Below are 14,518 nucleotides of genomic sequence, written 5' to 3'. Positions count from 1 at the left end.
CACAGCATTCAGTCTTTCATCTTTCAAAAGAAGATAGGACAAGAAGAAATTGGCTTTAACAATGGCAAAATTATTTGAGACTAGCCATCAGGAAAAATCTCTGTCAAACCATGCATCAACAGAATGACACAAAAGTAATATAATAATATAATGTAGGTGAGACAAAATTGTGTTTTATTAACGTCCAAACTAATTCCAACATTATTTTCAGTTATAGAAAAATGTTTAATATGAAAATCAGCCATTTACTCTTTACTGCAAGGATTCTTTCTTTTTAAACTTTTTTCTTTAAAGAGAGAAAACTTACTTCTTGGATAATATAAGAGCCAAGTTTTTGCCAGATAAAGGTATCTGAAAAAAAAAAAAGAATAACTCATCTTTTAGAGCCCTAGTCTATGAATTTCTAAAATGGACTTTCCAGATAGGGAATAATCCAATCCCACATATACCACAATGACTTAATCTAAAACACAAAGGAATTTACTACCCACACTGTTAGGTATGGTTTAAAAGAATTTTAAGTGCAATAGTCTTATTCTGGGAAGGATAATTGCATATACGAATAGAAAGTCTTTATTTTATATATGGCATTCTATGTAGAAGAGGCTTCTTCTATTAGAATATGAGCTTCTTGAGTAAGAATTGTTTTGGCTTTTTCTTTATATCTACAGGGCTTAGCACAGCACCTGGCACAAAGAAAGAACTCACTATTGATCAAATGATTGATACTTGCATTACTTCAACAAGGTGTCTCTTATTCCTACACAGCCTATTATTATTTCCTCAATCCCCAAATCACTTTCATTCCTATGCAAGTAAATTTTTTAAAATGCACATTTTTAAGTACTTCATCAGTTCAAAAACTCCAAATGCACAGATAGAATTTGCTAGTTTAGAATTTACTCTACCAAAAATTTCTGTTAATGTTCAAAAACATCTGCTAGCTTTATATTGCTTTTCATTCTTTTCCTGTTCAGAATTAGAAGGAAATTACATGGAAATATTCATGCAAAAGTGGGAAATAAGTATAAAATCTATGAATTTTATGTAATATGCTTTCTAAAATCCACTTGTATATTTTAAGACGTAAATTTGCTTACAAAAAAGAAGATTCTGAATAAAATAAAAACACAACAAATTTAAATAGCCACTAAAAAAGATTTAACATAATTATTTTCTTTATATAAAAGTTGGATAGAACCATGGAATTCTCCTATAATGTATAGGGTGTATAAGTCATCATTAAAAACAATAACATGCTGAATTATTTTTCTACTCAAAAAATGTTATATGGGTTTTTGCCCTGAGGTTCATTTTTATCATAAAATCATTTCACTCAATCAAAGAATCATAGAATCAAAGATGAAAAACTAGGAGGGACTTTAAATAGCATCTAGTTCAATTCTACATATTAAAAAATATGCTTTATCAGGGCATATAAATTCCATTTAGGACCAGTAATTAAGAATTTTTCTTACACTAAATAGGGGCTTCCAAATCTGTGTTTTCTAACCAATGAATCAGAATGCTTTGTAATGTCCTAATATCAATTTTTTCCAGATTTTCTTTCATAGATTTTTAATGAGTGGCAACAGAGGTGGCAACCAAGATTAAAAGATAGGTGATATATATAAACATGTTTTTATATGTAATTTGTTTCTGTTAAATAACTGAATATTCAACATGTCAAATTAATAGGTGTTTTCAGAACAAATTTATGAATTGAGAAAATATACATTAAAACACTCTAAAGAGGATTTAGTGTTTAGACAGAAGAAAATCTACAATCATCAAAGTTAACTAACCCTGCAAATTGAAGTTAAATCACTTCTCAACCTCAAAAGCAAACCACTATTTGAAATCTTAAAAGTAGCTTCTAGGAGATGAAGCCAGCACCTCTCTTTCTGAATTGTGAAGAAAATATACTAAAGTCAGACTGAGAAATAAGGTAAAAAATTTAAGTTAATCAAGTCTTTCAACTTGGTGTCTCAAACAGATTTGACTTAAAAGTAAATCTACCCTAAAATTAAAAGTTTAAGAACTTGAAAATTTTCTGCTTTTTTTTAATTAAAATTTAACTTATTTATAGAGAACATTTTTCTTCCTTACAATCATAAAAACCTTCTATAAACAATACTAGATAAACTAGATAAACAATACTAGAGCCTTCAGTAACATTGTCACTAGAGGGTTTTGCATCTTTTTTCCCCAAGATGACTATATGAAAGATATATAGAGAAATAATGTTTTTAATACAAGCTAGCACAGTTTATCTACCCTCAACTAAATATAAACACCCTGAAGAGATAGTTAAACTTCTATATCCCCAATATCTAGAAGTGTTGAATACATAGCAAATATTTTAAAATACTTGTTGAGGTGAATTAGCAAATATGAAATAATTACTATACCATAAAGGTCTAAAAAAATAATAAAGAAAAGCATTATTTCTAGATGTTTAAGTAATAAAACTTTTGTTGCTCCTTAGTAGACAGCAAAATACTCAGGGTTCAAATATTTTGTACTTTTATTGCTAATGAAGCAACTACCTACAAAAAACCTTTCTAATATCAAGTAGAACATAGCACATGACACAAATACAGAAAGTACCACAGAACTTCTTTGATGTCTTACATCATGGATAACAAATATTAATGACTAAATGAACACCCAGAAAATGATATTAGACTTTACTATCACTTAAGCATAAGAACTATTTTATTCAATATGGCAAATATCTATTAAGTGCTTTCTGAGTTCAGGGCACTTTATTTGAAATTGCTGATATAAAGTAATAAATCCACAGCAAGAGAAGTGGATTGCCTTTAATTAGATAATTACATATAGAACTCTATTTTTAAAAAATAAGATATCTATAATTTCACAGATGTTACAAATATCAAATATTGAAAAAAATTTTATTTATGAATTGAATAATTATAAAATAGTCTATCCCATAACTGCACAAGGCAAAAACAAGTTAGCCATATGTAATACTGTATTGACTAAAGTTGTTGCTAACAGTAATTAACAAACCATTCATATTAGGTCTCTTTCAATTCTGGAAAGGTTACTTTGTTCAACTCAAACCTAGACTAGAAGAAATTATCATATAGAACTAAAACAATTTGCCTTTCACTATATTATTCTTAGCTATTATGACTCTGACTAAAGCTCCTTATATTTGGTTAAAATAATTGAGCAGATAAGATAATTAAATCAAAATTTCATTAAGGTCATAAATTTTAATGATCCTATATAAAATCTACTAACAATTTTCTTGAAAAGATTATAAAATATTTTGGGTTTAGTTTTTTCATTCTTACTCCATTCAAAATAAAATAGAATATAAAATAGCAACCGGTTTTAAAATACATTATTTTTGGTACTTTTTAAAGTCTTTCCAATATAAATCAATTTTAAACTGTTTATTCAGTAAATATTTGGACACCAAAAGTGAACATACTCTAATGCAAAATTAATGATGATATAAACAGTACTGGAAAGAAAATTACAAATAACACTATATGCTCTCCCAAGACTAGACACTAATTAAGTTGTTAAGTCAGTATAACTTTGTAATAGTGCTGAATGAATGGTAAATCTGTTCCTCTGGGGATTAGAAGGATAATACTAATCAGAATCATCTCATTTTTTACAAGTGGTAGCAGCATATAGTAAAAATAAAAAATCACTGGACTCAGTAGTCAGACAACTCCAGTTCCAGTCCTGATTCTCTAGAACTTCAGTTTTTTCATCTATAAAATAAAATCTAAACACCTGTACTACTTATGTACCAGGAGTAAATATCTGTAAACATGAATTATTAAAAAAGAAAAATTCCTTAAATTCTGACCTTTAAACTAGTCTGCAAATATATCAATGTCATGTAGTGAGTGATATAACCTAAAGTATTCTTATATCATATGTACAGATTTTCTTTCTATCACATGTAATAGCTCCTTCTATGGTAAAAAGTCATTGTCTTGAACAAGAGAGATATCAATGATGGTCAATTATTGATTAACCTAAAATAGGGGAACTTTTATTAACAAATATCAAGAATAAAATTAGCACTCCAGAGAATACAAGTACAGAATATTTCATAATACAATCAAAATTTCATTAACTGCATAAAAAAAATAAAAAGAGAAACACAGACCATTTAAAAGGAAATAACTAAACATCATTTTCATTTGGTTGGAGCATGTTTCTGTATTCATATTCAGCTACAGAAGTACTTACAGACTGAATTAATGTCAAACAAAACATGAACTCAGAAGTAGCTAGGATACCTATTTTTCCTATTCCCCCTGCTCAACAGCTCCCTAAAACCCATTTCTCCAAGGAATATGGCAGTTCTAAGACTGATGCAAGGTTCACCCTCTTTCAAACCTTTCCTGATGCAACCGTGTCCACATGTTTGGCTATCAAAGGGCTTTCCAAAATTAAAAATAAAAAAAAATTGAAATGTTAGTTATATTTAAGCGCTTTTAGGTAATCATTAATAGTATATATCCTAGATGTCAATTAAGATAATAGTTTAATGCAAAAAAAAAAAAAAAAAAAAGATAACCATAGACAAACTACTAAGGAACGGGGTACCAAATGAAGCACTGGCAACACTAAATTCCCATTTCTTCACTCAGCAGAGCTCAACTATTCCTGACTAGCCTACATTCTTTTTCTACCATAAATTTCCCTGACATCTTTTAATCTCATTCTTCTTTTACATTTTTTATTGGTTATTCATTGCAGCCTACTTATTAACATGAACTTTTCTAATGCCTTTAGTGTGATTGCCCATTGTGTTCTAGATCTTGAGGTCATGCAACAACTATTAGTAGAATATTAGTATTTAAAAGATGGATTTTTGTTTTAGGAAGAACTTTGGAATCATTAAAGATCATTAAAAATCCAAAATTTCATGAAGAGAGCCCAGCCCACTCTTCTCATTTAATTCTGTACTTAACTACTTGTCTATTCATATACTGTCTGTAATAGAGAGATAGATAGATAAGATAGATAGATAGATAGATAGATAGATAGATAGATAGATAGATAGACAGACAATTGAACACTATAAATAGTCTATTCAAATGCATGTCATAATCTGAGAAATACATTTTTTTTCCACTTATTTGGTCTTTCCTGTGAGGAAAATAAGGTCAGATTCTTTTGAGTGATTATAGGTGTTTTCAGGAAGCTACTGATGAACACTTTTTTGGTGGAAATACTTCTTGTTTTATACCTCAACTGAATTTTTATTATTTATTATAGAGTTGTAGCACAAGATAATTCTGATCATTCCATTATTCATTCAAGGAACCATCAACATTTTGATCTAGGGGAGATATTTTATTGGAAAGCAAAATCAAAATTTTTCAGAATCAATTAACAATAAGTATAATGGGATCTTGTAATCTCTACATCCTTCAATTAACTACACAATAGTAAACATGTAATCCTTTATAGAATATCATTTGCAAAATCCTGCTTTTCTTCTCTATTTATATACCTTCATCAAGAATGCCCTCAAAATATTTATAAATGAATATCAAAGATTTTATATAAAAAAAGGCATATAGATTAGTAGTTGTTAATTTTGTTAGTCATCTTTTTTCAATCCTACTTTTTTTTTTCTATACCTTTGGGATATATCACTAACTCAGATACCTTGTGAATAGATCCCACCACGCCCAGACAATCATGTTTATCACCTCCAGGATGGATTTCTTCAATGTACAACAATATTCCCATATTTATTCACTTCAATGCCATTTCTACTACCTCTATAAGCTCATTAGGGGACTGTGATGTTAAGAGTCTACGTGTTTTTCATGATGAACAGTATAAAAAAAAAAAAACCAACAACTCTGTACATCTTTTCCAATGTTTTTGTTATTCTTTCATTTTCATCATTAATTGTATTTGGCATGACTTGTTTTGCTGACTAACCAAACGTAAAGCAGTTTTATCCTCTAATGATTCTCTTTGTTTTATGAGGTGTAATAGCTCATAATTATTTTCATACCTTCAGAATAAACTTTTATAAACAAGTTTATGTCCTCAACTGGTGCTGCCTTGGGCCACCATCTCTTTTGTTTGGCACTTTGCTTTCACTGCTCTGTTATATAACAACTAATTTATATCAGGTTAAAAGTTGTATATAATTATGAATGGTGATGTTGCTTTTCCTATCCATCACCCATTTTTCATTATTAATCACTCATTTAAAAACTTCAAGATTGAGTGTTATCAATTATATGCTATATATATATATATATATATATATGTATATATATATATATATTTTTTTTTTTTTGCTACTCTTCAAGATTTTTTGTTTTGTTTTTTTTACCAATTCTGATCTATGATCTACAAGTCATTGTTTAACTACAAAGACTACTAATACTGGGACAACTCCCGAGAGTCCTTTTGTGTCTATTAAAATACTACTTTTTGGTGATGTCATATGGTGCTTGACACACTAATAATTCTTTTTTGAAGTATTCATGATGTAAATGTGTGAGCCTTCTGCTATGAAGATGACAAGCATTTGTACTCTTAATACTTTCTTACTAACCTATACCTTCAGATACATTTTTTCACCACCTCCACTTAAATTGTATGTTTGAATTTAGAAGGTCTTATTGATGTCTGTAGAATTTCTCTACCTCCTAATTCATTTCAATGAATGTCAGTGCACCAACTATATTTATTTTTATAGCTGTCATTTTGCTAATACATATGGTATTATGTATGCACTGTGGTATGAGACAGCCAATGTTCTATGAAATAATGTTGCCTTCAGGCATATGTTATAGTGTAATAAGGAATAAGTCAAGGTAGATAGGCGAAAATTTTAGACAAGTATATTGGAAAATGCAAACTTGAGCTGAACATTCTAAGGGATTTTGGAATGTGGCTGAAAGGTCATAAGGCTTTTGAACTCTGGGACAGTTGGGAGTTTTTGCCACTGGTAGAGGAGCTTGTGCCTTGATCTCACTGGAGAAACCCTACTTGGACTTCATTTTGAGGAACTACAAATAGGTCCTAATCAGTAGCTTTGGAGGGTGGACCTCCAGGCCCGTGAGAGCCTATTGGAGTGATCCAGTGGAGTTTGTGAACTGTACCAACACCCTGGACCCTGGGACAGCTGAGAACATCATTGGAGCAAGCAGTGAGATCCCCAAAACCCTGTCAAGCTTGCATTTATCCTAGTATATAGTGTAGTGTAAGTTTTATCTTCCCTGCCCTGATTTCCTGGACCACCTAAACCCCTGTTTCTTCCCTCCCGTAGCTGTTAAGAATAATTTGTCCCATTTCCCATTTGCCCCACCTTATTTTATTATTAAAATCCTTTAATGTTACTTTCTACTGTCTCAGAGTTCAAAAGCCCTGTGACCTTTCAGCCACATTCCAAAAGCCCTTAGAATGCTCAGCTCAAGCTTGCATTTTCCAATATACTTTTCTAAAATTTTCACCTAGCTATATTGCAAAAGCCAGTGTACTACCTCCTTCCTGCACCTTTTTGGAATAAAGTTTTTTTAAATTATGAACTTGATAGAGCATCCAACAAGAATTTTTCCATAAAATAAAGAATAAAAAAAGGACTGGAAACTATGACTCTCTTTTACCTATAGCTTATTTTTTTTTTTAATATTACATTTAACATGATGTTAAAACTTCCCATTTTGTCTATGTCCGCTTCTGAACTTCATTTTCCTTTCCATGTACTTTTAAATGTTTCTTTCATAGTCTTTTCTTTCTTTTCTAGCACTGTCACTATTCTCTCACCCCACTAACAATTAATTCTCTGCCCCCCTTTCAAACTTAAAAGCTTCCCCTGGAACAAACATAGTCCAGCAAAATGAATTCACACACTAGTGGTATCTCAAAATGCACTTTTCATTCTGTCTATGACCTCTATATGAGGTGGTAGAGGAATACTTCAGCAGACTTAAAGAGTCATGAGTTATCATTTCATTCATCAGTGTTTTTATTAGTCTTTCAAAGTTGTTTTCCTTTTCAGTATAATAATAACTATAAACTGTTCTCTGGATTCTGCTCAATTTACTCATGTTCTCCCAGGTTTCTTTGAATCTATCCCTTTAGTCATTTCTTTCCATTATTTTTACATAGTATAATTTGTTCAGTTATACTTGTTTTTATAGGCAAACACTTAATATTTTAATTCTTTGCTACAAAAAAAGTTCTAAAAACATATTTGCACATTATGAGTTCCTCTCCCTTTAACTCTCTGGGGAGATCTTTTATGCATATTCTTTGACCTAGTTATACCACCTAATAACGTTATTGCTGAGTCAAGGGTACAATTTCGTGACATTTAGGGTAGAGTTCCAAATTGCTTTCAAGACTGTCTAGAACAATTTGTAGCTGTATCAACAGAATCTTAGCCCTCTCACAGTCCCTTCACCTCTAACAACTGCTACTCTTTCTGTCATCTTTGCCAATATGATAGGTGGGAGTAGAACACCACAGTTCTTTTAAACTGCAATTATATTATTAGATATCTGGAGTATTTTTAATATGGATGTTAATGGCATACATTTCATTAATTCAGAATTACCTATTCACAGCCTTTGTCCATTTATCTCCTGGGGAATGGCTCTTATTCTTACATATTAGTATCAACTTTTTATCTATTTAGAAAGGTAGACCATTAATAAAAAGATTTTTTGCAGATTTTTTTTACAGCTAACTTTTCCTGATTCAATTTTAGATAATCAAAATTGTCTATTTTTGTTTGAGTGATTATCTCTTATCCTTTCTTGATAAAGAACTCTTCCCCCATTCACAGTTATGAAAAATACTTTTTCCTTTTCCTCTAATTTATCTATGATCAATAATTTTTATCATTTCTAAATAAAAGGTGTTAAACACATGATTTATGGGCCACATGTGGTCCACAAAACACCCAACTGTGGTCTGAAACAGATTACAATGTAATTGGAGAATTTTTATAAAATAAATACAAATATAATAAAAAACAGATAATATTACATTTCAAAACTATGTCAAAACATGACCACAGGGATCCCTACATATGGTGCAATACTCTCTGTTTTTATCTGAGTTGAATACTACTAAAAATGTATGAGACTTCTATCTAAACCTGATTCCTATTGGCCTGTTTTTCAACTTTCTCTGGAACTTTTGTCAAATAGCAAGGTTTTCCCTCAGCAGTTGGTGCCATTGGGTTTATGGAATACTATGTAACCATGTTAAATAATTTCCAGGTCTTATATACTTGAACTGTATACTCATCAAACAACTTTTCTATTTTTAATCAGTATTAAATAGTCTGGTGATTACTGCTTGTACTATACCTTAAAATCTATTATTGTTATGTACTCGCTTCCTTCTCACTTAAAAAAAAATTATTTTTTTTTAATATTCTTTATAGTTTTTTCCTCTCAATGAATTTTGCCATTATTTTGTCTAGTTCTATATAGAAATCCTTTTGGTAGGTAGGCTGTTCAGTATGGCAGTGAATCAGTAAAATTAATTTAGGCAGCACTGTGATTTTTTTTTTAGCAAAGTCCAGTTATGAACAATTAATGTCTCTCAAATTATTTTTCATCCGTTATTTCCACAAAGGGCTTTATAGTTGTATACACAGAATTCTTGTCTGTAGTTATTTTATGCATTCCATTTTTATTTTAAATGAATTTTTTTTCTACTTCTATTTTTTTATAATATAGAGAAAGTATGGTGATTTTTGTGAGTGTATTTTATATCCTGTTAACTTATTAAAGTTACTGTTTTAATTCTTTTTAGTTAAATCTCTAGAATTTTCTAAATAAATCTGTCACCAAAAAAAAAATATTTTTCTTTGCCTTTTCAAGGAGTACCTTGTTTAGTTGCAACTTCTTTCTTTCTTCTAGTCTTTTACAAAGTCATAGTCTAATGCCTCATCATGATGTGGAGGTAATCCTGGGTTCTCAAAGTCTATGTCCAAAAGAGGATAAGATCTAATAGATTTTACCATGATAGAATAGCTTCAGGTAAGGTCCTGGTAAGCAAATGAAGATGTTTTCCAAGTACCAGCCTAGCTATCAGAGAAATTCAGTACAATTAGGCTGGTCATTTAGTGACAAAATGATTTGGCCACAAGCACCAATTAAACGGAAGAAAAATACATAATGCCATTCAGTCCTGTGTATCCTTTTCCTGTGTCTGCAATGCTAAGAGCACAACAGCAGAAAAGGAAACAGAGGGTAGAAAGAATCACATATTTTTTAGATCATCTAAAAATATTAACCTAAAAGCTGGTAAACTAAAGATAAGACACTTATCCACTTGCCAAGTGGACATACTGCTGGAGGAGGTAAATTATGTTCATTCAGGAAAATAAAATACAAGCAAATTTTAAACACATGACTCCTTTGGAAAAGTAAAATTTTGACCATTGATGGGTTCTATATGACTGAAAACCATCAAATAATATACTCTTAACTGCACATTTAAAATATACAAAGAAAGCAAATTATATATTTATAACAGAACATACTAAAATAGGCTTCATGTGTCCAAAGTTCTAAATCCCTCATATACTATGTGTTTATTTCCATTCCAGATACCTAAATAGGTTTAATAAATAGTTTTATAGCAAAAAACAAATTACATTAAAATTTTAAATCTGCAACTTTTTATTTTCAAGGAAAAAAAGTAAAAGCTGATATGTGTTTTAAAAATAAAAAATAATCTAATAATTGGGGCAGAATTTGTTAAGACATAGAACTGCATGCTACACATACTTTGAGGTGAACAAAATCTATGTTTTTCATACCATTTTTGTAAGTAGTCCAGTGCCTCCAAACGAGCACCAATCTCAAAAGTGATTCCAGGACGATTTGGGGGCTTTTTGCTCATCTTGAGAGTCTGTTCTTCAGTTTTCTCTTTTCACTACTTCAAGAGAAAAAAATTGTTAGATTCCAGCATGACATGCTGGAGGTAGGTGGGAAAAACAAACAAGAAAATTCAAATAGAATATTTTAAAACTAAAACTGAAAATTATATTTGCCCAACTCATCTCAGAAGTGACAATTTAGAGGAAATTTAAAGATACTTCAACACTTAGATTTGTTCAATTTATAGTTAAATGAATGATGAAGGGAAAGTCTACATAATAAATACTATTCAAGTTTATAAAATGTATTCTAATTTTGAAGAGATCTACCAATAGAATTTGCTAAGAAATAAATGAACCACCTGAAATCTTAAATGGAATTTAACAGCCACAGCAAATCCAAATGCTTTATGTGATCCCTAAAGAGGTTTCAATCCATGCAAGAAAAATCTAACCTAAATTTTACATTATCTGATTTAAAAGTATGCCAATTTCAATTACAGTACCAGTACCTCAATAAAAATTTTAAGAATTTTGTATCAAAGTTTCACACCAACTACGATTTAAGTGGCAAATATCAGATAATAACAATATAAAGATTTTTATTTTTTAAATTGAGATGATTTAAGTGTAGCTTTTTGATTTAATTCAGATAAGAAATGTATTGGAAACTGCTTAACTTTTAACTTTGTAAATAGCTGTGTATATTAAATATCAATATAAAAGAATACCACTCTGATAATGAAAACATTTGTATTATTTCAGATCAAGAAAACTACAAAATAACAGCCTGCTTTCGATTATTCATATATAGATTATTCAATTTTAATCTTGCTTCCTTATAACCACCTTTTCCCTATGGCTGGGTATGTGCAATTAGAGACCTATAAACAGATTATATTAGCCTAAGCAAAATGTAATTAGAAAGTTAACCTTCTGCCAAATAGCCAAAACAAACTTCTAAAATCTAATATATAAAATTTTCCAATTATTATTCTGAAGTACAACCTTTTGGATAAATACAAATTTTTTGTACTTTTTTTGGAAAGAGTTCCAAAAATGAGCAAAAATCTCTAATCATCTATCACTCTCATCCTTACTTTCAATAAGTAAAAAGAAAAAATGACCATATATGTGGTAATAAAATTTAATGCCAGAATTAAATGTCCCAAATTCAAAACCCAATAGTCAAAATTAGTGGAGAATGGAAGGGAACAATCAAAGCCAAGTAAGGATACTTTTTTCTTTTTTTTTTTTTTTTTTTAATAAAATAAAGGTAAACTTACATTGCTAGGAAATTGCGGGGGAGGGGCAAAGGCCACAGGAGATTCAGGAATATATGTTGCAATGGCTACATATGTGACAACATTTGAAACGTTTAAGTAGATACATAATTACATTATTTTTAACCTTTTGTCAGGTTCCTCCCAGAGTGAACAGTGTAAATACTCAGCAATGGAAGCATGCTAAGTTTTACAAGGCTCACAAAAGACTATACTGCTGAGTAATAAATAAAAACTCACCTAGTATATGGAAATACTTAGGGATAGAAAAAATTAGGAAGATGTCATGAGAAAGATGAATTAAGGTCAGGGATACAAAAAACAGAGGCAGGAGCCACAAAACAATTACACAAATTTCCATGAGGGAAAAAAGGAAATTATGTACTTGTAGACCCTAAGAGGTGACTGAATATTCAAAAAATATAGATAGGGAAGCAAGGCAAGGGGGAATGTAAGGGTGTGATAATTAAGTGGTGGACACCCACGAGCAAATGAAGGGTGTGTAGGGGAAGAAGGGGGAAAAAATCGTAGAAAATTGACCGCAATGAAGAGGGGGGAGGCAAGGAAAATGGGGGACTATGGAAAAGATGGGGGAGGCCAGCAAGATGGTGTGGGGGAAGGGAGAGCAAGCAAGCAGGACTGGAAAAGGGTAAGCAAGATTGAGTAGGAAGGAAAGCAAACTGGGAGGGAGTCAAAGAAGAAAGGGAGGTTATAAGAAAGACTGGAAGGTAAGGAAAACTGGGGAGCTGAGGGAAGGAAGCCAAGGGGAGAGTCAAGGAAAGCTGGGGGAGGGGAGGAACGAAAGACCAGGGAATGGACTAGGAAAAATGGTCAGAAATGAAAGAAAAGGACAAGACAGAAAAGATGTCAGGGAAGGGAAAAGGTATCATGACGGACGAGGAATTAAGGTATAAGGGATGACAGCTAAAGTTAGGGGGAAAGAGAGGCTGGAAGAAAAGGCAGGGGAAAAAGCGGAGCCAAGACTGCCAGGTTTGACATTCCCTGAGACCTCAGCAGGGGGTAAAGGAAGGAGGGAGGCAAGGGAAGGGAGGGAGCGGCTGAGTCTGGACAAAGGGGGCGGAGAGTTACGAGGCGAGACAGGGGAGGGAGAGAGGGAGAAAAGAAAGCGGAGGAGGGAGGGAGGGAGGGAGAGACAGACAGATACCCGGCGCCGGGGGCCGTCCCAGCCTGGGCCCTGGCCAGGCCCCGCCGCTCCCTCCTCTTACCGACTCGGCCTCCTCAGCTCCTCTCCGTTCCGTTCCGTTCCCAGCGGTTGGGCCTGGCCGGCGCCGGCGCCGGGGCCCGAGCCCAAGCAGGACAGCCTGCCTGGGTCTCCGCCTCAGCCCCGGGGGCGAGGAACCAGGGCGAGCCTGTGTCCACAGCGCCGTGTCCGGTGTGGGGGAGGAGGGGAACGGGCTCAGTCTCCTTCAAAGCCCCACATAGCCCACAGCCGCCTCCGCCTCCAGCTTCAGCCACCGCCTCCCACCCTCCCTCCCTCAGCAGGGAGGCCAACCCTGATGCGACTACGGGCCCGCGTGATGTCACCGGCGTGCGCCGCGCCGGAAGCCAGCCTGGACCCGGTCACGTGACGCTCGGAGGGGTGGGGAGCGGGGGACATTGGCGCAGGCCGTGTGGAGGAGAGGTCTTGCAAGTCTTGGTTTACTGCGTTGGGTGGAGAGGGCGCTGCTTAGGGAGTGGGGAGTTGACAGTTGTCACTGTGACTGTTGGAAGGCTCAAGCTCAGCAAAACACTAATTTTTTTTGTAACCCTCGTCGAATTACAAGATAAGCCCTCGTGTCCATCTTGACTCATACTCACATTAGTGTAACATTGGGGCCCAAAACTGAATCGCTGGGCTTCTTTTAACTAGGGTACTTCTCTCTCTAGGTTCAATTGTAGGGAGCGCCTCTTCCGGATGCCCCCGAGTTTTCGGCCCTCCCCCATCGTTTATATGATCTAGTAAGATATTTATTTGTGGTCCTAGACACCAAAGCAGAGTTGCTTATTAAAAGATACCTTAAACTTGAATTTGAATCAAATCCTACCCCTGATATAATCAAAAGTGGCTCCTAAATCCACAGAAACGTTAAAAGGGTTCTCAGCTTCCCCACAACAGTTACTCAAGGTTAAAGCGTACATAGGACATGATTTATTTCATCCCAAATGAAAAAAAAAAAAAAATAACACAAAAACCAAGGCCATAAAGGGTGAGATTACTCTCTCCCAAGGCCCTCAACTTTTTCTGAAGGTCATACCATCCTCCAGACAAATGATATTATGCTAAGATTTACTCCCCTCCAAATGGGAAAACAGGGTAAATCAAGAATGAACAAACTCATTAAGCAATGTAGGAGGTCCT

General features: G+C 33.3%; 1 protein-coding gene across 3 annotated transcripts in view; it reads right to left on the bottom strand.

Moving 5' to 3' along the window:
• The window catches only part of PHF20L1 (PHD finger protein 20 like 1), a 114,366-nt gene extending 100,742 nt beyond the window's left edge, over positions 1 to 13,624 (bottom strand). For all 3 annotated transcript variants that reach the window (XM_044669213.1, XM_044669216.1, XM_044669221.1), the window contains exons 1-2: positions 13,386 to 13,624; positions 10,817 to 10,935 (exon numbers count right to left, since the gene is read on the bottom strand). In XM_044669213.1, coding sequence (XP_044525148.1) covers positions 10,817 to 10,899 — 83 coding nt within the window. In that variant the 5' untranslated portion in view covers positions 10,900 to 10,935; positions 13,386 to 13,624. The remainder of the gene's footprint in view (positions 1 to 10,816; positions 10,936 to 13,385) is intronic.
• Positions 13,625 to 14,518: the final 894 nt, after the last annotated feature.

The sequence above is a fragment of the Gracilinanus agilis genome, chromosome 1 (assembly GCF_016433145.1).
Source record: "Gracilinanus agilis isolate LMUSP501 chromosome 1, AgileGrace, whole genome shotgun sequence".
NCBI classification, from domain to species: domain Eukaryota; kingdom Metazoa; phylum Chordata; class Mammalia; order Didelphimorphia; family Didelphidae; genus Gracilinanus; species Gracilinanus agilis.
The sequence above is the reverse complement of the archived record's forward strand: the minus strand, read 5'-3'. Positions and strand labels throughout refer to the sequence as shown.